This window comes from Nothobranchius furzeri, chromosome 9 (genome assembly GCF_043380555.1).
Source record: "Nothobranchius furzeri strain GRZ-AD chromosome 9, NfurGRZ-RIMD1, whole genome shotgun sequence".
Taxonomy (NCBI): domain Eukaryota; kingdom Metazoa; phylum Chordata; class Actinopteri; order Cyprinodontiformes; family Nothobranchiidae; genus Nothobranchius; species Nothobranchius furzeri.
The window spans coordinates 28,816,897-28,840,693 of NC_091749.1; the positions used below are offsets into that span (position 1 = coordinate 28,816,897).

The 23,797-nt window shown below is 42.5% G+C and overlaps 1 protein-coding gene across 2 annotated transcripts in view; it reads right to left on the reverse strand.

Moving 5' to 3' along the window:
* Positions 1–23,797, reverse strand: part of cdh8 (cadherin 8) — a 175,017-nt gene that overhangs the window by 43,971 nt on the left and 107,249 nt on the right. For both annotated transcript variants that reach the window (XM_015975615.3, XM_015975614.3), the window contains exon 3: positions 10,016–10,135. In XM_015975615.3, coding sequence (XP_015831101.3) covers positions 10,016–10,135 — 120 coding nt within the window. The remainder of the gene's footprint in view (positions 1–10,015; positions 10,136–23,797) is intronic.

Below are 23,797 nucleotides of genomic sequence, written 5' to 3' on the forward strand. Positions count from 1 at the left end.
GTTCAGTTCAAATAGAATCTTCTAGTTCTAAGATGTGTACATTGCTTCATTCGGTTTTTTCACTTGCATCATCATATAGGTGGAGTTTATATGTCATCTCAATATCTTAACCAGCAATTACAAATTCAACACAAAATCCCCTCCTGGCTTTTTTCTTTAATCTGCTGTGAAACAAAGATGCTATTTCCCTCTGACAAGTTTATTTTGCTTTTACCAAAACAGAAAAAAAAACGTTTGTCTAAAATCTTTATTTTAGAGTGAAAATCTGCTCCTCGTTCCCCTTTGTTAAGTAATGACATGCATAATGATATTTATTTTTATTTGATTTAAAAAACAGTTAAGTGATTCCAGCATTAAACTGGCATAATGCATGATAAATGTGCAAAAGCAACATTTATCTATTTTCACATAAGGTAAACATATGCTAAATGTAACAAGAGGTAAGATAAGACTATATTGATCCTACAGTGGGGAAGGTTTTGCATTCCCACATCTCAGGACAGATACTAAAGCGTACAAAGTGACCAAGAATGCAAAAACATAAAATAAATAAGACAAGACACTTTAAACAATAGTTCCAATGGAGGCTCTAGCCTGGCCTGCCAGACTCCTCTTGTTTAATTCTGCACACAGAGAGCGTGTCTGGGAACTCTCCCATTCAAAGAACCTCACCCCATGAGAATTTCAACTAAGCCAATCAGCGCTGAGTAGCGTATGTCACACACCACAACGCCGAGTTTGTTGAACATGGCGACTGAAGCGGAGTTCAATGTGGCTGCATGTTTCCTCTGTTCTAAATGACTTGGACACGTGTTTAAAACCACAAGTAGAAGCGCTAAAAGCCTTTCTTCTAAAGAAAGATGTTTGCGCTGTCGCCAGACGTCATTTTTGACTACAGCTAAAAAACTACAGCGTCGCGTGGTACAGTCAGCATTTCCGTCTTTTTTCTGATTGGTTATTTTTAAGCTGCCTAGTCCCGCCCCTCATGTGCCTCTCTATGAGTTACCAGACTAGTTCTCTGTGCAGAGTTCAACAGAGGACGAGTCTGGCAGGCCAGGCTACTTACCCACAGTAAGCACTATGGATAGGGGGATGTGAGACATGATTTTAATTTGATTTTGCTGACTTGCAACAACAAGGTGGGCCTGCTTCCCCTCCAATGAGGCACACAGATGATTCTCACACACACACACACACACACACACACACACACACACACACACACACACACACACACACACACACACACACACACACACACACACACACACACACACACACACACACACACACACACACACACACACATCCTGCAAGCAGCAACACTCTCATCTCTGTTGAACATCGTTAATTATTCAAATTAATTCCTAATCACCGAAAAGGAAAGATAGACAAACACTCATTTCCATAGATATTCGCCTCAACTTTTCTTTTTTTATTCTTCACCGACCATTAACCAAGTGATGAATTGGAGCATGATGTTTATTTATTTATAGAGTACTTTTCGTTTCCAATGTGGCGCTGCAAGTGTCAAATGCATTCTAATGGTTGTTTTCTTCCTACCTTTTATTTTCTGTTAACATTCATTAAAACATCTGGCTCACTTGAATGAGCCATCTGCGAGTGCTCCTTCAGTCACACAAAACATGAATGCTAATCTCTGAAACGGCTATTCGCTGCACTTCTCATTTCCACGTTCCGCATGCAGATGCTCTGGGATTGTGACACCTACTGTACACCAGGACGGATTTCCATGCATTCAACCAAGTGCTCATTCCAATTATGCACATCAATTTGGTGCCTCTCATTCTTGGAAGTTGTTTATTGCTTGACGTCTTCTTCTTTTTTTTTTTTTTCTTTTTTTTTCAAAATTATGAGCCGTCAATTTCCATCTCATCCCTTATTAATGTAATTCCACCATTATTTAATCATATTGCTTACAGACACATGTTAAAAAGTCTGCTGAAAAAGCAATTAAAGATCCAATCTGGGATGTGCTCTGAGTTAAGTTTATGCACCATGATGCTGCTGAGTTTGGATCTGTGAAAGCAGGAAGTAATTATTCTTCGTATTATTTATCTGTTATTCATAACTTTGAGATGTTGCCGTACACAGCAGATATGAGAAGTGGCCCATTTAGCTTTTTGGATGATCAGTTAGCTGAAACAAACCCTGCTGCTCTTCCAGAAATTAGATTTGGCGCTTTTATTCTTCCATTTGACAGAGCCGATTGTTCATGTAATCATATCTAGAACATCATATTAAAAGAACACTTTGCATTTTCCTTATAAACACAATGACTTTGTCTTCAGCCACCTAAACAAATAATTAAGCAGAGAAATACGATATCACTGACATGGTCTACTGACACAAAGGCTTCATACTGGAAACACCCAAGCCATCACAACAAGGTCACATTCATACTGGATGCAGCTAATTTTAGGGCTGTTGGTATTAGACAAGCACAGGCTTGTTAAAGCAGAAGAGGTTTACAGCATCGCTTAAGCGTAAAATGTTTAACCACACGTCTCTTCCACTTTTTGACACCACAAACACGTGTGTGGACATGAACGAGCAGGACTTTTAGTAAAACTTGGTTTTGTTGCTTATTCCACGGATACCTGGTAGTAACACACAGCTAACATGACCACCAGGTGGTGGTAGTGAGCAAATTAGTCCCTTAACCTCATGTTACTTTTCCAGGCATGGCTACATTTATTAACACACCTGACATGATTGATGTTTCTCATTCTAAACTAACCGTTATAACCGTGTTTGAGAGAGACGTTGCAACTAGAAACAAAGGTTTGCATGCACAAGAGGGTTAAGTTAGGATGGGGATGACGGGAAGGTTAAATAGCAAGAGAGTAAAAGTCAGAATTCTGAGAAATCTCCATTTTCCCCGGTGTCAGAAAACAACGCTCTGGCGTTCGGGCTCCCAACGTGTCGGAAAAAAAACGCTTGGTCACCCATCGTCATTTTTCAACACTTCAGGTGTGAGAATGTGTTGATTATGTGGAACCGTAGAAATAAAGACAGAATGTCACTGGGCTGCAACTGTTGGTAGACATTTACAAGCAAAATTCACATAATTCACACATAACGAATGACTACGCTGACACAGACACACACACACTCCTGGCCTTTTGTCCTAAACTTAAGGACACTTTATAGTTAATAATATTGAGAATGTTACTAACAGTCTTTGTTTGTTAATGCTTAATAATGCACTAAGTAACATTTGTAGCCCTGATAAATAAGAGGCATTAAAAAGGTTTAGAAAGTAAAAGTTTATTAATATTTTGATAAATAAATGTTCATAAATAATAGTTGTGTTGTTGAAAATGTTAATCTTAGGAAAGTATGTTCAAGACATAAGTGCATGTATGTGTTTTATTTTATTTGTTAGGGGTACATGTGAGAAGTGTAATTTCCCATACAGTGAGCGTCTTTGAAGGCAACGCAACTCCAAAAAAGAGCAAAAAAGAAGGAAAAAAACCAGAGGGATCCGGTTCGGGGGCAGAGATGAGAAAAGAGCGAACGGAAAAAGTGCGCTGGTTTTTGGATGGAGAGGAGCAATTTGTGTTGTGGGTTGTCTGTGAGGGAATCCGCTCAAGAGTTTATGTGCTAAGTAAAAGGTAAAACATATTCAAATTTCCACTTGAAGCTTTTGGACTGTTTGCGCCGTTAGCTTAGCATAGCAAGTAGCCGAGGACAACCAGCTCGTAGAAGGACTATAGAGCTCCGGGAGTTGACGTCACTTCTCCCGGCATGCAACAGTTCAAATCGAAACGGCGCCATATTGGCAGGTAGAAGCCGGTGCCTGGACTATTTGTTATTGTCAGAAAACTCAATCAGACAGGAAATATGGTAGATTCCTGTTGTGCCCCAGGATGCAGAACAGACACGGCCAACATAAGGAATGAGCCATCTACAGGATTCCCCAAGATCCGGAGCGCCGCAAACATTGGATCATTGTAATAAAACGCACTAGTGACCGGGCTGAAATAAAGCTGTGGGATCCCGAGAGTAAAGGTTTTGGCTTATGCAGCGACCGCTTCATATCAGGTACTTAAACCAACGTTTCCTCAACTGTGTATGGTATTTATTTTAAATGCTTTTATTACGATTCTTAGTGGGCTTCCTAAACTTATTTTGGCGTGGCTTTTTCTGTCTTATTACTCATAGCAACAAGTAAACGTAAAACGTTGCCTCGTGAGTTCTGCGTGCTGCCGTTTACGTGTTTTATGATGACAGCAATTAACCGGCTAAGCTGTATTTAACTTTTCAGCAACGATTGATCAATTGTCAGCTCACACATAAAAAGCACTTTGGATTGCTATTATCTGTCTCACCGAGACAGATCTCAGACAGATCCTGAGACGCTCCTGCCTGACATATTTATTTTATTCACGGAAAAAAAATCAAACTAGTTATTTCTCTTGGCGTTCAGTTGATACATTCAAACAGCACAGCACTCTATTTAAACTACTGACATGCAAATCTGTTATTTGTCCATCCATCCATCCATTTTCATCCGCGTATCCGGAGTCGGGTTACGGGGGCAGTAGCGTCGAGAGGCCCAGACTTCCCTCTCCCCAGCCACCTGAGCCAGCTCCTTCGCCGGCCAGGTCCGGTAAGAAGTCCGCTCCGACAACTTCTGGCGTTTTTAAAAAGTATCCCAGGGGCACGGTAAGGGTCGGAGATGTTTAGTCTATTTAATTTCTGACTATATAAAACGATTTCTTCGGTTTTAAAGTGTGAAGTAAACTCCGACGAAGTAAAATCCAAGCCGATCCCGTTCACGTTCATGGTTACGATCCGTGTTTGTTTAGCTTCTTTTACCTGCCAATACGGCGTCTACTAACTGAGAGTCACGTGGGGTCCGGAGCTCTATAGGCTGCTGTTCGCTAACCCAGCTGGGCATAGCAGCTTGTAGAGTATAGTTACCGGAGTGGAAAACGACTGATTGGACCCAGATAGCACTCTGAGCCACCCAGAAGCGCTCAGAAGACCCCTGGCACCATGGAAAACAAGAATCCGTGACTGAGTGTGGGCAACACACTTGGATTAGCTGTAGATAGGAGCGGGAGTGTGAAGATCTAACAGCTATACCGGAGGCGAGGACTTCACTGACTTTATCGGTTTGGACTATTACTCATCTGGCAGAAGGTACCCTGCTTTTCTTTTATTTTGCTCGCAGTAGCGAAGAAGCTTCTGAGTTTTCCACGTACACAAGGATCAAAACAGGCCTGCAACATATCATTAGTTTGGGGTTTAGCTAATGAATGCTAAGTACTGTTGGACTATGACAGTTGGTGCAAATCTTGTGTGTGTGTGTGTGTAATTTTGTGGTTTGGACAAGAGCCTGATATTTATTTTACTTATAATTTCATTTAATAAAGGGGGTTTATTGTGTTCACATTCTACCTGGTGTTAAATGGTATTTGAGTCTGTGCCTCCGTAAAAGAGTGTGTAGCTGTGCTTAGTGCTAAACTTTAGTACAGTGCTTGGATCCAAAAGTATATTACCTGAGAGGTAATTAAAAAATTAGATTAAGTTGTTAGAACCCAGAGCCCACTCAAGTAATTGCTGAGCTAAGAAGGGCTACACGTTAATAAAAAGACCCTTATTGTAAAGTGTTACCTAAAAGACAAATGGTGTCTGTAATTGCTCACAGATGCTAATGTGCATGCAAACACAGTTTTGCTCTCTCACAGTACAGAAATCACATTTCATTTACATCTTCTCACATTATATCCACGTGCTTGGTGTTTAGTGTGCACATGCAGAATATGTGTTCATGAGTTAGCCAGCATACAGCAGACTTAAAAAAACTAAAATTATGTTAACATGAACTATTTTTCTTTCCTACTGGTGACTTTCCGTGATTACATTCTGACCCCTACTTCACACTAGAAGCATCAGGGGAGCAAAACGGCAGTGGAACAGTGTTGCAGTGTGCCAGTACACCGGGACCATCTCAGCTCTGCTGGACTCGCGAGATCACAAAGTCCCGTGAGTTTATGCCATCTGCCATTAAACCAAAGAGATGGAAATCATGTTTGATGTCATTATGATGTTGTTCCTCTCCATTGCCAGGATTAAAGCCATGAAAAACCCACCGCTGCGCTTCTAGAACAATACTGGGAGTAAAAATGCTGTTAGGTCACACGTATCGACATAATCTGCATAGATAAGAACTCACATAGCTGAACTAGTCTTGCATTTTGAAAATTACCGGGTGTTTTACACTGAAAACGTGTGATTTCCTGTCTAGTCCTTTGTTAAATATGGAAATTGATGTTTCCCAGAAGCGGCTCGTAGCAAAAATAGAACCCGATCCTATCTTTAGCAGCGCGGAGAGCTGCTTTTGGGAAGATTTCTGCGTCGCGGCTGGTTTGAATCACCCCCATAGACTGTAATGGATTTTATTTTATGGCAGTGACGTCCTGCTGCCGTTCCGCACCGCTGATGCTTCCAGTGTGAACTAGGGGTTACCCACAAAAACTAAAATATTAATGGCTGGCGTGCTTGTGATGCGATAACCAAACCTCAGACAATACATCAGTGAGATGTTGCTGAAGGGGGACCACCCTGTCTGTGTTTTGCTATATTCACCAAATTAGCTTTATTTCAAGAATCAAATGTTTGTTTTTATTCTGATGTTTCCACATCAGCGTTATGTTTTACGTTTCAATTAAACCTGTGCAACACTCTTAAGGTTTAGTGTCCTAGTAATGGACGTGCATGTCCCAGTGTGAGGGCTTGTGGTGCAGCATGTGTGAGTGAGCAGCTGGAGCGGGAAGCAACGGAGCAAAAGCTGAGTTTGGCAGCCTGAGTTAGCAGCAGCCTCACGCAGTGATAATCTATAAGCGTTTCAAAAGCAGATGGGCTGAGTTACCTGCACTCCTCTTATTGTTACACAACTTTTCAAGCAATAAACCAACATTGTCAGCATCCCTTTAGCAGGCGTTTGATAACATCATCCCTAATGTGCTCGCTGAAAACCGCTGAGGTGAAACAAGCATGTAGACACAGTGGTGAGCAACATATTCACCAACACACCAAACATCAGGTGAGGGGCTCTTTTTGTTTTTTTTAGAATTCCTGTCAGAGTCTGTAAACACAAAGTGTAATGTGCAATAACAAGGTGTGATTATCTCAGGTGGGCCAGAAGGTGAAAAAGCTGTTGCATCTCCACCTGCTGGAACCTTGGTGACCTGTGGCACTCGCACACATGCAGCTTAAACGCGAGTGCTCACTTCCTGCTGTCCCACTCAGCCCAACGTCTCAGTGCTGACTGCAAAACTCCACACAGCACCAAAAGAAATAAAGGTTGTGATTTGTCAGCATGTTAGGAGGAATGTTTTGATATTTTAGAGAAGAGCAGGCTAACTCTGATACAATTTGATTCAAAAATGGTATTAATATGAATGTAAATAATGTAAAAACGCTCTCCAGTCATTGATCTGATGTTTAGATTTCAGAAATCACCGGCTCAACAGCCCAAAATAAAAGATATTTAATGAGTTCAGTTGGATTTAGGAAGTCAGACAGGACGAATGAATCAGCTTGCTTCATTATTCTTGTCAAGCTTTTAGTGAAACAAAAACATTTAATCACAGAGAAATCAGAAATATGATGAAGGTGATGGGCTTGTAAACATCTGGTCTGCAGTCTTCAAGTGGCGAATGAACATCTGCCTAAACTGTTTGTCATGTTTGGCTTTAAAATGTTTAATCTAAGCAACATATAGTTCAACATTTGATCTGGTACACTGAAGTACTCAGTCATGTGCAGCATGTCTGTGAACAAGCATCAAAGGCACTTTGTGTTACGACAGTTAAAGTAAATTTGCTGAATTCAATTCAATTCAATTCAAAGATACTTTATGAATCCCAGAGGGAAATTAGAGTTGCAGTACACACAATTCTGAGATCAGACATACATACATAGACACATGACAAGAATTGGTGACTGTGGTCATTCGCAACCCGAGTCGCGCTACCTCAATAGAGATCAGAGGGTTATTGTGAGGATTGAGTCAGGTGGAGGAAAAAAAGGCCCTTCAGAGTTACCCTCCACAGGGAGGGCAGCTTTGCTATGCAAAAGACCCCTCAGACAGAAATGCAACAGACTTCAGACATTACACAACATGTGTCCACTAGGTGGGGCGGTAGGGTTGGGGACTTTCCTCACATCAGTGCGTGCAGCCGCAATGAGCAGCGCTCATCACCTCCGTTTGGACAGGGGAGGGAGGTAACTGGGTTAGAGGGCACAGTGAGTCCTGGAAACGGTTCCACAGCCTTTATCGGTCACAGTCCCACCCGGGCTGGGATAGGGAGACAGAGTTGCCATGGCAATGGCAGCATTCCACATTTCTTCTGAGGGGGAGTAATCACTTCAGCCTCACAGGCTCAAGGACACCAGGTTCAGATAAGAACTTGTTTTGGGGCCAGACAGAGATAATTTCCTCTCTGTCTTAAAGTGCTGTTGGTCTCCAACCCCTCTAGATCCAATAATGGCGTAAATTAATCAATCCCAATCCGTGCTGATTCATCCACTTTCTCCTTGATGGAATCCACCTTCTATGCCAGAGTCTGAATCTCAGCCAAAGTTCCAAGCTTACGACTCATCTCGAAAATTATATGAGTTTGTGCGTTCACAGCGTGGTGTAATCCATCCCTGAGCTCCAGGATTGAGCCAATATTCCTTGAAAGCTCATTAAGTTTCCAGTAAGCCAGTTAACCACTCAGGCCAAACAGCAGGAATCCCGACACCAACACCACGATGAATATCCAGACATCTTCAGAATCCTCTACAGACAGTTGAGAGAGGCAGATCAGGTTCCACTGTTTCCAGGAGTCCATGATATGCCCAGCAGGCTCTGTCCCAGAGGGGCAACCGGGAGCCCCTTCTCCCATTCTCATCGTTGAAGAAATGTTGTCAATCACATTAAGAGACCAACTGACCAGGTCCATTTTTCATAATTTCCAGTTTCCAGAAAAAATGCAGACGTGCCGTACACCCAAAGACAGACAAAGAAGTCAGACAAAGAGCCTTGGGAGGATAGGAGGAAAAAAGTGTCTGTACTCTCTACGAGCCGGAAGAAATATTGAGAATTATAAAGTTTCTGGGTATAAAAACGTAAACATCGAACCTTCAGCACCAAAGCAGAACTGAGTCCCACAGACGTTATACTCAACATCTATATTATCTTTTTGTTTCACTTTTGTTCAGCTGCACAACAACAAAGGTAATCCGCGACATGTCAGCTTCACTGACCACATTCTACATGTGCTCATTTTAATGGACACAAGTCAGCTTCTATGATAAAGCCTGTGGTTAGTTCACCTATTTCTCTGTCATAATGTGAGACGGTATTTGAAGTCTGTGGGAGAAAATACAATAAAGTGTAATCCTGCAAAATGTGGGACAGCCCGTGTTTCATAGAGACTCAGGCTCCAAACAGGTGTTGAACCTAGAAAACTACATTTGTGTAAACATGACTTATATGGTCGGGTCTCCTACATAAAAAATTCTTCCCAGCTGAACATCTAAAAACATGGTCACATGCTGACAGCCCAGGCGTTGCTCTGAGGCTCGTTAATCAGAAAGGAAGCACAGAGTTCAGATGCTAAATAAATATTCTGCCTGATCACCAAAATAAGAGTCTGACTGTAAAAGCCTTGTTCTGGCGTCCACGGGTGTGTCTTTCATTCATTATATTCCATGAGACATCCCCGCCGCTTAGGACGTGACAAAGGCCTCAGACTGAATTAAAAGCTCCTATTTAATGGAATGAAATAACATGAGGTCCTGTCAAACAATGAATAAAAGTATAAAGAGCTCTGCTCCCTCCATTGATGTGTCTTCCTATTTGTCTCCATTTTAAAAGTCAAAGTCATTAGAGTGCAACACACGGATTCATTATTTGATGCTCATGTTATATTGGACATGGCCATCCTACAGGAAAGGATCATTCACACAGCAGAGACGAAGGTTCACTCACCGGTGTTTGGGTCGACAGAAAAATATGGTTGTCCGTCCAATATGCTGTAGACGAGTTTTGCGCTGTTCCCATACACTGGATCATCAGCGTCTGTGGCTGTTACCCTGGTAACCGGGGTACCTGTGAAGCAGAAGAACAGAGTTATGGACTGCAGCTCCACAGGCAATCATGTCTGCATAGCTGCAAACCGAAAAGTGGAAGTTCTGAGCCAATCAGGAGGAGACTATTCAACCCAATGTGGGGTTGATTGGCTCAGAAATCTGGTCCATCTTCTCTCATGCGGAAATCAGAACCCTGAGGGTCACTTTTCTAAGCTAAAAATGTAAAATTACACAGTTTTATCACATTTTAAATGGATTCGTCTTTGCTCTCAGCACAGTAGACACATGCTAGGTCCTGTGGTCATGTTTTAGGGCAACGATTTTGAGTGGAAAGTTGAAAGTGCACCTGGTGAAGTTTGCACAAGATGATCAACACTGGCATGATTTGGGCCAAAGCCAACCTCTGATGGGTTAGGTAGAGCAAACTACATGGTGGAGTCAGTTAAATAACAATATGGCACATAAACACACTTTCTGTTGACCAGATGAGACTTACAACTGCTGCAGTTGCTTTGCTTCATTGTTAAGAAAGATAGCAGACGGCAAAAGTGCAACTTAAAACACAATAAACCTTTGTGGCCTTTATTATATATAATTATAGTTACTATATATAATAATATTAATAGTCTGGTTGAGAAAATTGTAAAAACTTTGACCAACCACTTTATGTAACGTGATAAGGTGTCATTAATAGAATTAATTACGCAAATGACTCATTTAATGCTGGATGTGCCTTGTTCTGAGTAGGTGGTAGCTTCATGCCTTCTTGGTAAATCCTATTTTGTTTTCGAAGTTAGACTGGGCTGACATTCGGCTTCTGCATTAAATACTAAACCTGATCTTGACAATTCACACGTGGCAAAAAACATCCAATTTTGGTTATCTCAAATTCAAATTCAGTTTATTGCCATTCAAACGAAGATAAAATTATTTATTTAAAAGTTTTAGCATTGTTGTTTCAATATTTGTCATTGATTACAATGAAAATCATCAACATAGATGGATTTTAACCTCAAAGTGAGCTTTGGATGTAGGTCTAGAACCGGAGCAGCTCCATTCAGGATGGCTGCCACAGTTTTACAGCCTCACCCAAAACAAACAGGTTTGTAGTTCAGTGACTTTTACAGTTCATGAGGTAATAGCTTTGGAGTCATAGTTGTTTGTTACTGAAACATCTCAGTGAACCTCAACTGGCAACCCGCGGGCCACATCTGGCTCGCCATATCATTCCACCCGGCCCCCCAACCCTTAAGTCCCCTATGGGACTATGAAATTTAGCAGCAATTTTCATGTCACGAGTATCTATAAAAATGTGAAGCGGCACCTTTAAAGACATTGCAGAATCTTGGCTACAACGCCATATAAACCTTTTTTATGATCTCCAAACACAACTTAAACTACAATCAGAAGAATGACCAGAAATCATGCTTCATGTGTGAGTGTTTTTGCCACATTTCTGTATCTAACGCTGCTAAAAATCCAATTGTACACATATTCTATCCACCCATGATGAAACTAAGACCCTACTGATTCTAGACATATTTCTCACAGCTCTCTACACTAGCTAATGTCAAGATGTGAAATAAATCAAAATTATATCAAAGTACTCAAATGGACCTTGGGGTTACAGAAATATGCTCGTTAAAGTGTGTGTGTGTAATTTTCCAACACATTCTCACACCCGAAGCGTAGAAAAATAATGGTGGGTGACCAAGCGGTTTCTGATGCGTTGGAAGCCCTAGCGCGTCGGGAGCTGATGCGCTGTGTCGGAGTGTTGTTCTCCGACTGGCGCAATAAAACAGAGATTTCACCGATTTGTGACCTTTATCCTCTTGCTATTTAACCTTCCCCTCACCCCATCCTAACCTTAACCCTCTTACTCATGCAAAACTTGATTTCTAGTCGTAACATCCCTCTTCAACATGGTTAATGGGGACTTTAGAATGAGAAACTAGGTTAAGGTTAGGATGTGGGTGAGGGGAAGGTTACATAGCAAGAGGTTAGAGGTTAAATGTTGGTTAGTTTTGCGTTTTTCCGCGGGTGTTGGAAACCAATGCTCTGGAAACAAATGCGTGGCCACCCATTGTCATTTTGGAGAAAATGTGTTGAATTTTCAAGTAGCTTTTTCAAAAATAGGCTGTGGACCAATGAGGAATAGAGAACATGCATGTTCTACTTTGTTTCTAAATCAAATAAAACACACTGAGACGCAGCCTTCAATCAGAAATCAGAAATGACCACAAAGCCACAGCTATCAATATTTGTTTTTATCTGCAGTAATTCTCAGAAAGTCCTTTTTTGAGCTGTCGACTATATTAGCACACAACTGCTGTGTTTTGACAGAATGCAGTATTTACCTAGTTAATAGGAAGAGCAAACTAAACTAAACACTGAAAAAAGGGGAACTTGATATAATAAAGATTAAAAAATTATGATACAATAATAATTAAACTTTATTTTAGAAGAGCATCTGGCCCTCAAACTGTCAGCTGAAACAACTCTGGCCCTTGAACCGATTCAGTAGAGGACCCCTGTCTTAAATCATCGGATGATGTCATCCATACAAGTCATTATTGGAGCTACATCTACGGAGTGACTTCTGGAGTCAGGACAGGCACCATGGGCAAAACACACAAAAAAGGTGTCAAAAAGGCGAGATGTAATACACAGGTGTCATACTCAGGCCCTCAGTCCAAATTTGGCCTATGGTTTATTTTTATTCGGCCCGCGAGATCAAATACCGAATAGATAATAAAAACTGGCCCACCGGCCGTTGTTTTGCCGCAAAATATTACAAATCCCATAGTGCTTTGCGCCGTGAGCATGTCATGAAGCACCCCCCACTTTTCTGTTTCCAGTCATTAGCATCCATGCCACTATCGGCTTCAGCAGTGTTACCTTCTCAGTCTTGCACAAACTGAAAACACTCTTCTTAGTGCCATTTCCTCAGCGATTTTCCAACTTTTAAGGCCAGAAAGGAAGAGTCCGACCTCTCTGGCATCTGTTCGCGTCCAACCAGAAAGCACACCAACTTCCTGATGGATCTGATTGAACTCTAGTTTAGCGACACGTTCAAGTCAGAGTATGACTCTGTGGCTGCTGCAGGTTTTATCATGCCTCCCCGACACAAATGACCCAACGGCGTGGTCAAGCTGCTCAGATTATCTCCAAGTTCAGAAGCACATATATCCATGTGAACAACTGTTGTCTGTGATGAAGATGAACAAAACAACACAGGAGCCTCACTGATGGACACCTTCCTCCGCTGAGAGCCCAACCCCAGAGATGCAGGTGTCTTGCTAAAACAGGTGAGCATCGGAGTGAATCAGACTGGAGAAAACTGATCTTGAATTATTGAGGTTTTAAGCACTTTTTCTGCTCCAAAGCATGAAAGTTGATGTAAGAGAATTACTACTTTTTTGGTTTTTGTTGTTGGCCTGTTAAAAATATTTAACCTACGTTAAAACAGCAACTGGAAAGATTACAGATAGATGAATAGAATAGAAATAGAATAGAAAATCCCTTTATTGTCCATCAGTGATGACAGCTTGGTGTCACTGCAGCAATTACAATTTATACAGGAAGACATAAAATAGAAATACTTAAATAATTGAAAATATTTTAAAAATTGCAGAATATTTACACATTTAAAGGAATAAAAAGAAGAAAAAATTGAGACATAAGTAACAAATACCACTGAATTGTGTTTTTTTATAAGTAACTCTTTTGTGTGTAATGTGGTTATTCCACATTCAGTGTTAATGAAAAAATAAGTTTGTTTCCAAATTAAAAGTTTCAACAAAAAACATCTGCAGATAAAGGAGAATGTGACATTTGCGGTCATTTTTTCAATAAATAATAAGTTTGGGCTGCGTCTTCATACTAGTTTTTATTTTGGTTCAGTATGAATCTGAGTTGGACACTCCTTCTGTAATAGTATGTTATTTTCAAGATTTGACTAAAATTAATTTTTAAATGAAAACAGCTTTTAGTTTAGAACTCTTGCATGAAGGTGGAATAAAGTGTTCTAGTGGCCTTTGAATATTACACGTTTGGTGGATAGATGTACATTTCATCCATGGATTTTCCTCCAACAATGATCAGCTCCAGGAATAAGGTTTACTATCAAAAACAAATTTATGCAAGGACCTTCATCCATATTGTGTCAGCACCAAGTGCTCAGGCCAAATCAGAAAAGAGATTAGTGCCAATTCAGTTCTCCATTCAGAGCTGCATTACTGGGTGTCTGGGAAACAAAAACACTTAGAATCTGAATATAAATATATTATTAAAACATTTCAACCTATTCAGTTTTAATTCAGGATGAACTAGCTCCTTGGTGGTGGGCGTGCGGTGGCGAGTGTGAGAGTAAACGGCAGGAATGCTGCAGACGGTATGGTGAGTGTTTGTGAAAGACGTTGAGACGCCTCGTGCAGACGGCTCAAGTCCTGCCACTGGCGACTGAACGTGTCCGCGGCAGATGAAACAGCTTAGAAAGACCCATGCCAAGTTTGCCTTCCGGTTCCAGCACCGCCATTAACACTGTTTCGTTACGAATAAAAAAAAGGTTGAAAATTCTTCACCAGATCGCCTGGCAAAGTTTGCGTAGTGCAACCCAAGAATCCACATGGGATCCACTGCTTTCTAGTTGTCTAAAAGAGATCAGAGCTAGGTAAAACCTCCAAAATCACACCAGGAGGGCAACATCCGTGTTGCACTTTTCCTGTTTTATACACAGCTCTGTGTTCCTCTTCCTGTGCCGTCAGCTACACGTGTCAAGCATTGATTAATAGTCACCGCCGCGTCTGCGCTATTGTAACAGCAAAACAGAGCAAAAGCCACCTTTGCACTCTAACTGGAGTAGCAGTTTCACTGTTGCAACCCAATTATTTCACAGTGAGGGAGCCTCAAGTGGTCCTCTGAGACAGAGGTGTTCTCATAATTCATAGTCTTATGATGACCCGTGCTGTTGTGTTGCCAAAGCTTACCGTGTAAATTTCACACCGCTTGTTATGTGCCGTGCCTTTTGCAGTGTTTAGATCAGAGTAGATCAATGAGCTGCTTTTCTTTCTGGTTTTTGCTTGCTGCACTAAAGCGCTAAAGGAAAAACATATCACAGCTGCTGAGTTTTTCTACCATGGGACTACAAGCTTGGATCACTTACTGTCATCGATAGAAAATAAGCCCCGGATTCACACAATACTAAAAGAAATTGCCTGAAATTTGGACGAAGGTCTTCCCCTGGTGTTTACATCCCTGCCGTAACACCTGACATAATATGTTAAAGCTGTGTTAGTTTAATGTGTGAAATATTGAATCAGTTGGCTGACAGATTGTAAGGAACTGTAATTATACGAAGCATATTCGGCGGACGTGTGTGCTTTAACCCAAATTGCTGTTTTTGCTCAGAGAAAATTACCTCCAGTGTGTCACAGGTGTTTGCCGATTGTCAAATGAACAAAATGAGAGACAGCAAAGGAAATTGCACCGCCCCGTTTTCAGAGATACAGCGCCTTATCTGCTTTAAAGTTAAATGACTGCTTCTACAGAGGGAGAAGGCAGCCATCTACACAGCTCTAATTATGAAAAGTGGCTCAGCACTTCTGCAGTGTGTCTGACTGTTGCACAATGGCTTTAAAACTCAGTTACACGATGAGCTGAAGGGTGGAAGTGGAGGTAAGGGGGGAGAAAAATCTTCATAAAAACAGGAGAACCACTGAAGCATGAAATAACTCTGTTTCCCGTTCCCTCCCACAGGAACCCCCCCCCCCCCACACACACACACACACACACACACACCAGATACAAAAAAGACGGATTAGCAAAGCCGGTGTTGTGGTCCTATTTCACATCAGTGCAGATTAGCTCGTCCCTCCCCTTGATAGTGTGCAGAAATTCCAGGGACACTGCTGAGATGGATGCAGCTGCAGGCTGGGCACCAGGCTCCGAAACTGGGCTGAAGGAGGAACATTGTCTGCGGCTTTTCATTTAAAGCTTGTAGCATTGTGGCGATTACAATAATAGCAACACGACACCTACGTGATAAACTTCCAGGGATGAAGCGGCTGGGAGGTTTATGGAAACAAAAGCTGTGCAGGACAGAATTAAGCATGCATCAGGCCTACAGTATCTTCAGAAATCAGGATTGTTTACAGTCTGGAGTTGAGTTGTTGTAACTGTGCTACTATTCTACCCAGTTAGAGCTTGTGTTTTACTGGATGTTGTCAGAGGGAGCCTCTGGTGGCTGGGGCAGGTTCCCTACAGGGTGCCACCCATGGAGCATTTATGAAAGCACCGCCTGCATTTACGGTTGTTTCCCCACTCCAAGTGTAATCCCATTAATCCTGTCCCGAAGTCCAGAGGATTTAATGCCTCAGCAATAATTCAAACACACATCATTTCCTAAGGACACCATTACTGTATATGAACCATTTACATGAAATTTACAGCTGCAGTTGTTTGCTTGAAGGGCATTTGGTGGCTAAGAGGGGGGCTCGTAATAAAGACGTTGGGGTTTAGCCTTATGTTCTATCAACTGGCAGAAATAATAGGATCAATGCTTCCCATTTACTGTGTACACAAGCTCGGTGATAGGAAATCAATAGGTATCTTCCCTGAACCAGAGAGGGTGTGAACGGCGAAGGCTGCAGCTTGGTGTGACACACAATGGCTGGGGAAGGACACTGCAGCTTATTTTTGGTAGCAGGTTTTCTCCTGCAGCACCGCTTCATCCGTTCAGCCTGCTTGTTTCCTTCACAAGTACAGAGAGGATAATCAAACAGGGGGAAGTCATGAAGATGTAGCTTTGAGCCATCAGGATGCTCGTTTTGCAAACACTTACTTTACACTGCAGGGAAGCAGAAAAAAGGAAACGAATCCGCAAATTAAATAGAGCATTTGTCTACGGCTTCATCTGCAAACGGAGCTGCCTCTTTCCCGCAGATGTTTGCCAGCACCAGCTCTGCCGTTGCATCTAATTTGAGCTGAAGTTAGGAAAATCCAAATTTTCCAAACATTTTAAAGTTTGTTGTTTTTCTTTTGCGGCTGGTGGCATTGAAATGATGCAAACTAATGCAATTAAATGTGGTGTCGTGTACTTTATAAACAAATTAACTCTGCTGCTTGGATCCTCTATCTGAAGATGAAGGATTAAGTGTCTTAGAAAAGTGTAAAACAGTTCTATGTTAATTTGTTTATATGTGTGCCTGCTGCACTTGATGTCCAACCCCCCCCCCCCCTGCATGCCTAGAAAGAATGTCATTATGTTTCCTGTAGAATGAAATATCTGCTCATCCCAACCCTGAGTCCGCTGAGTGCGGTGGCTGTGCCGCATCTGGGTTCGGACCGGCTCAGGAGCGTGAAGGGGAGCAGACAGGATGGGGGGGGGGGGGGGGGGGGGTATGTATGCGAGCGCTGGTCCGTGGAGGAGAGATGTCACTGAGGCATGAGGAGAGCTGTGGACTGCATGAGGCGTAGGGCTAACAGTCCCCGCTGCGAGCCCTACCTGGATAAAACAATACTGTTTATGTCTGACTGGCTTTACACTGCAGGGGTCGGAGGAGAAGGGGAGACAGAGAGGAGGGGGGGGGGGGGGCTCTGGCATATCTGAAGGGTCTGACTGAGCAGAGTTTTTAGGGTTTCTCAGAATTATGAAAGCAGCTGAAGTAGAAAGTCCTATCAGTGCAGAAGAGTGTAGTGGACACAGTGGGGGTTTGTTCACCCCTAAGTCTTTATACTCGACCCCTAAATAATAACGATGATTACATCAGTTAGTCTAATTCTCTAACCTAGCTTTACCTAATTGTTCTAGCAAGAATAAATAGTTACAAGCCCGATTGAACTACAAAGCAAAACACTGATTCCTTGAAGGTTGAAATGAACCATGAAGCCAAATGTGTTGCTTTCACTTGGAAACCAGCTTTTACTTAGATAACGACTGCTGTTGTTTTCTGTTTGCAGAAGCTGAGAGGTGTCAGCACAGCGACAAACCAAAACTCCATTTATCCTTAAAAAACGGATTTTTAGACTTCTAACCCTTTGTTTACTGATGTTTGACAAAAAAGAGTGGTGCTTCATCTGTGGAGAACAGTTCTCTAAATCCAAAGACTACAGCATCATCAGAGAACATCATGACCAATCAGTTCAATACTGTGATGCCATCTATCTGTTACATCTAAATATCAACATCTGTTACTGAGTCCAGCCTATTGGTGCATCTGTGTTAATTACGAGGCCTTTAGCAGACCTGGCCCTGGTGTGAGACCGACTCATGTTCACTTTTATGTAGATTAATCACAAACTTGGACGACTCATTCTACTTGTAACAACAGGGTTTATCCAGCTGATCTCTGGCATCACTAAAGGTCAAGTCCTAGAATCTGGTATTCACTTCACCTACATCGCCCTAAACAGGATTATGTGTGGTGTAGGGGTTGTACGAACTAGTCGACTAGTCGACTTCACGGCTCTGTAGTGACTTTTTATGCCTGTCATCGACTAGTCGCTGTCACGTGATAATGACTGACAAGATGCAGTCCTCGGAAAAGACAGCAGGTGACGAGCCCCTGCGCATCTGGATCAAGGCAGAGGCGACAGCGCTGTGCATGTCGGTACCGACACCGGCGGTAAAACGGACATTTAACCAAACTGTGACCTTTTCCCTCTTGCAATTTTACCTTCCCCTCACCCCCACCAGTTTGCGCATGCAAAGCTCTGATCGCTGACGCGGCGCTCCAGACATCTGCGTCCTGAGCACTGCCAAATCAGGTGTCACTACCTTAAAAACAAATTAAACACGCGATCGTTCATGTCGGCTCATTTCCTTTCATGTGTTCTGTCTGTTATTTGTGCCTGATGCATTTCGCTGCTGGGAGCGAGGTGCATCACCTGTTGTCCTCCGGTGACACACCCCCAAGATTCTACTATCTCCGCTCCGCTCCGCTCCGGCATGAACTCCGCAGCAAAAACGGTCTCGTTGTAGTCGGCCGGTGAACAGCGGCACTCCGCTGTTTTTGCGGTCGGTAGATCTTTTAGAACTGCAGTTCAAAGGTAACTCATGAGGTGAATATAAATGAACCCAGGTAGCAGTTTTTCTTTAGGATTGAGAGGAGATGCAGGAAGATAATAAACAGACAGGACAGAAAAATAGTCAAATAAAAACAAGTTAGTTTTTGTACCTGGTGGTTGCAACAAACAGACACCATTGAAGGTCATCAGAAGTGAGGAACAGAAAATGAAATAATTATTTTAATGTTTAGAGCAGCAGAAACTCCGAGAGGCTGCAGGCGCATCAGTTTGTTGCTGCTGCGCAGGGGGAGGGGGAGGACTGGAGTAGGATGCAGAAACTATCGTTGTTAAAAGAGATGTGTTAACTTAGAAAATGTGGGCACAATTTTAATTGTCAAAAACTCCAGCGAACCTACCGACCGAACCCCCCCCCCCCCCCCCACCCCCGGCCGCTTCAGGTGTATGACGTCATCAACGACTAGTCGAAGTCGACTCGACTTTCAGTACTTGACTGTCGACTTTTAAAAAAATAAAGTCGTGCAGGCCCTAGTGTGGTGTGTTGTTGATGTAAACAAACAAGCAAAAAGTTTATTTAAACTCAAACAGATAACCGAACACTGGCCTTGTCACTGAAAGGTTTTCAGGCAGACTTTTGTAAATCGCTGTCTTTCCTCTAAAGGGTTAAAATGTACACACTACAGGGTTCCTAGTAGAAAAATCTAATTTGAGTCATTAAAGTGATCTCTCAGATCCTTATTATAAAAAATATGACAAATAATGCATAAACTGTCACTTGCTCTGTATTACTAAACTGAGAAACACATCCCGTTGAGAGCGGGCCTTCGCCTTCGCCGCACCCCAGCTGCGGAACACCCCCCACTGGTATGCAGTTCAAATCAAAACTGAAGTCACATCACTTCCAATTGGCTTTGGACAGTTGAAATCCTCCATTTGGTTGTGTCATCGACTTTTCCGTTTATTCTTACTGTTTCTCTTACATTCTATTTTGTGCCTTAACCCTATTTGTAATTGTTTGGTTTGCCTTAAATACTTTATTTGCTTGCTACATTTTTTTATGCTGCCTGGTTTTAAACTCAGGTTTTAGGAGTTTAACTTTTTGAATCTTTGTTTTTACTCACTGATTATCGGGGGCTTTTGGCATATTTTTCTCAGTTTCTGCACCAGTTATACACCCGTACTTCGGTCAGCTGACTCGTTGTGGTTAAATGTGCTTTACAAGTTTTTTTATTACAAAAAGCTTTACTTATAGTGTTTAATGCTGTGTTGTTTATGTCGATTGTCTAATACAAAATGTTTAGCAAGTATAGCTTAAAAATCAACTTGACTCATATTTAAATGTAATTGCAGTAGGAAGGAATGCCTTGCAAGTCGTACTCTGGGGAACATAATCCCGTTTGAGGGCATGCAATTCAGGGAGTTTTATGTCCTGATGTTTGGACATCTCGCCTCTGACTGGCTAACAGCAACATGACTCTACCACTGATTCCATTTCTTTTGTAATGCTGATGTTTTATCTGCACAAATAACTCAAGCCTGAAAGAGTTTTGCTGTGTGGTGGAGTTGCTAATGCTACTGGTTAGCTTGTACTAGTCAAAAGACGCTCTGCTGTTTCCTGGAAGCTAAAACAACAGCAGCCTTCCCCGTCGCGAGTCAAGATGGGTTAGTCCATGAATGTAGGAGACCATTTTCACATTCAGCCTATGACTGATCATGTTCAAAAATAATAAGTAAAAAAAATGGATTCTCAGTGAACTTGGTCTTTAAAAAAACAGGTTGAAGGTTTGGTTTCTACTCCACATGCTCACACAAACCTAAAATAATCAATTCATCTTTCTACTTTTGGCCTAATGGGCCTTGTGACCCAACATTTCCTTCTGTGCCCCCGAAACCATTTTAAACAAACGTTCTCAGCTTGCAGTTAAGGAACCAGAGCTGAATCGATATCTGTGTCTAAGAGACAGCAGCTAAAGCTGAATGCACAACACTGTGCTGTCATCACTCCTGTGATTCTGCAGCAGTGGCATGCCATAACCCGCATAACTCTGGCTCTTTGAGTATGTTTGCAGCATTGCAGTGGGACCTCTGTCTGAGAACTTTGATATATATTCTCATATTTGCCAGTAAATATTTTAGATTGTCCTAGGTCTTCCTATTTTTACAGGAAACTAAATATAATGAATCCAGGTAGACTGAAAATGTAATAATATGAAGTCCGACCCTCACTTAGCCACCACTTGCCTCCCATTCTGCCTTTCTAGATCAGGAAAATGGCATGCTAACAGCTTTTTTTTTTCTGAAAGGCCTGGTCTGTGTTGCTGGACTCTCCCCAGACAGCACCACTGCGTTGACAGGAAAGTGATTACGTATTGATCACGACCACATAGACACTGGTGTGTCTCTCCCTCCTATCTGTGCGCCGAGAGGATAATGGCTCAGACGTAGAGACTGACAGCCCATCTCGCCAGGCAGCGACGCCATCTCTATTTTCGGACGGTCCTACCTATGTGATTGAAATGCGCGTGCATGCACAAGGAATTACGAGGTGATTAGCACAGTGTGGAAAACTCAGAGGATGTTTCTGTGCAGTAGGGTAGTGGGCCAGAGCTCCAGGTAACATAGGAAACTGTTGTAACAAGGTGGAGAAAAACATCTTTTCATTCATCCATTCCCTTCAGTCTTTTGTCTCAGAGGAGGAGATGACACAGTTGGAGCAGCGCCCACTGATTTTCCTACAGTAGTCGAAGCCAGCGTTAGATTCCTGTGCTGCAGATGGATGTTTATGGCTACGGTGCAGATGGGCATTAAGGGAAACCCTCAAACAATAAGCACGCTCATAAACAACTGGCATGTGTGAACTTTACCTTGACATCTTCACCCCCTCTTCATTAGTTGCAATTTACACCAAAAGCCCATCAGCATGCCAGGCAGTGATTAAAACTGGATCTCCTCTGCAGATCCATCATGGCAGGACACATTCTCAGCAGGTATAAAAGGGGCCACAAAAGAAGTAAAAGTCTTTGTGTCTCAAAATGTAGAAGAAAACATTAAAATTGTCATAAATTGAATTGTTTTACATGTAAATAAAAACAGCTGAATGGTCAGTAGCAGTGTTGCCTTGCTATGAGAAGGTCACAGTGAGTTTCCTGTGCAGAGCTAACATGTTCCACCCATCCATCCACGCGTGGGTTTCCTACACGTACTCAGGCTTCCTCCCACAGACCACGAACATGCATGTTGTTGGTGGAAACTCTGAATTGCTCCTAGGTGTGAGTGTGAATAGTTGTTTGTCTCTGCCTGAGACAGACCTGAGTCTGAGGTTAACGTTCGAGAAGCCCTTGGACATGCGTGTTGTCTCTATAACGAAGTATGTCGTCACTCAAACGTGTGAAGTGCTAAAACACTGAGCATTATGAACTGTACTGGTCAGACTGAGGGAATAAACACATAAGAGTTCCTGTTGTTAGTTACTGAGGAAGCCAGAACAGTGACAAGTGCAGCAACGACACATTTACACAGGTTTTTGTTAAACAGAATAGAGATGCCAGCAGGTGGAGAAAGGCTGGTCTGAGCCAAGCTTTGGGACTGATAGCAGCTAATAAAGCCTGGTTTATGCTTCTCCGTCAGCTCCGCAAGGGACAGACACGCACGGATTGACGGAAGCGTTTCGCTCTCATACTTCTCCGTCTCCTGGAGAGTGTTGCAAAGCAATTGCCCGGCAGGACAACAGAGGGCGTAGCGCTGTTCTGTGGTATCCTGTCATGTATCGGTCCAAGATCGTGTGTTTATATTGTGTTTTTTGTGTTTATAAGAGACTTTTAACACGGACATATTTGTCTCTCATTCTCCCACCTCTTCATGCGCTCCCCACCTCTAAACCCACGTTTCCTGTCATTTCCATCCACAAATAAAATGCTTGCTGCGCATCTTTTCACTCCTCCAGTCACGGGAGGATGAAACGTTCATATTTTTAGAGTTTTTTCGCGAGGTATTCTTCAAGCTGCTCCGTGTCTGCCGCTAGTTATCCTCAGCTCTCTTTGCAATGGCGGCGCTGTAAACAACAGCGGCGTCCTGACCAATCACAAGCTTGCGTCATCCGTCTCGTTCGACGGATGTTTAAAAAAGTGGGCTCGACTCCGTACGTACTTGCGTGCCCTACGCAAGGACGGATAATGGCGTTGCGTGTCTCCGCACTGACGCAGACGGAGAAGCATAAATCAGGCTTAAGGCTACGTTCACACTGTAGGCCTTGATGCTCAATTCTGATTTTTTGAGTTGATCTGATTTTTTTGTGTGGCTGTTTGCACTATGACTGAACAGCGACGTCAGACTCTCTCCAGTGTGAATGCTACATGGCCCAAAAGCGACCCGCATGCGCAGAAGACAAGAAGTCACACTCAGTGGAGCCGAAACCAGGAGTGGCAGAGTTGTGATGTGAAAGTTTTCACTGACAGTTTCTCCACAGGATCAGGATCACACCTGTTAATTGTTCTGTTCTGGGCTGGAAACTGTTTTAAAAACTGTAAACTATTTTACCCCGTCTTCCTGAATTCACAGAAAATATTCCGGTTGTAGCGTTATGAATATGCCATTTCTGCCCTTAACAGCTGCCCTTTGACACAGTGACAGTGTGCATAAATTGCCAGGGTCGTGTGCT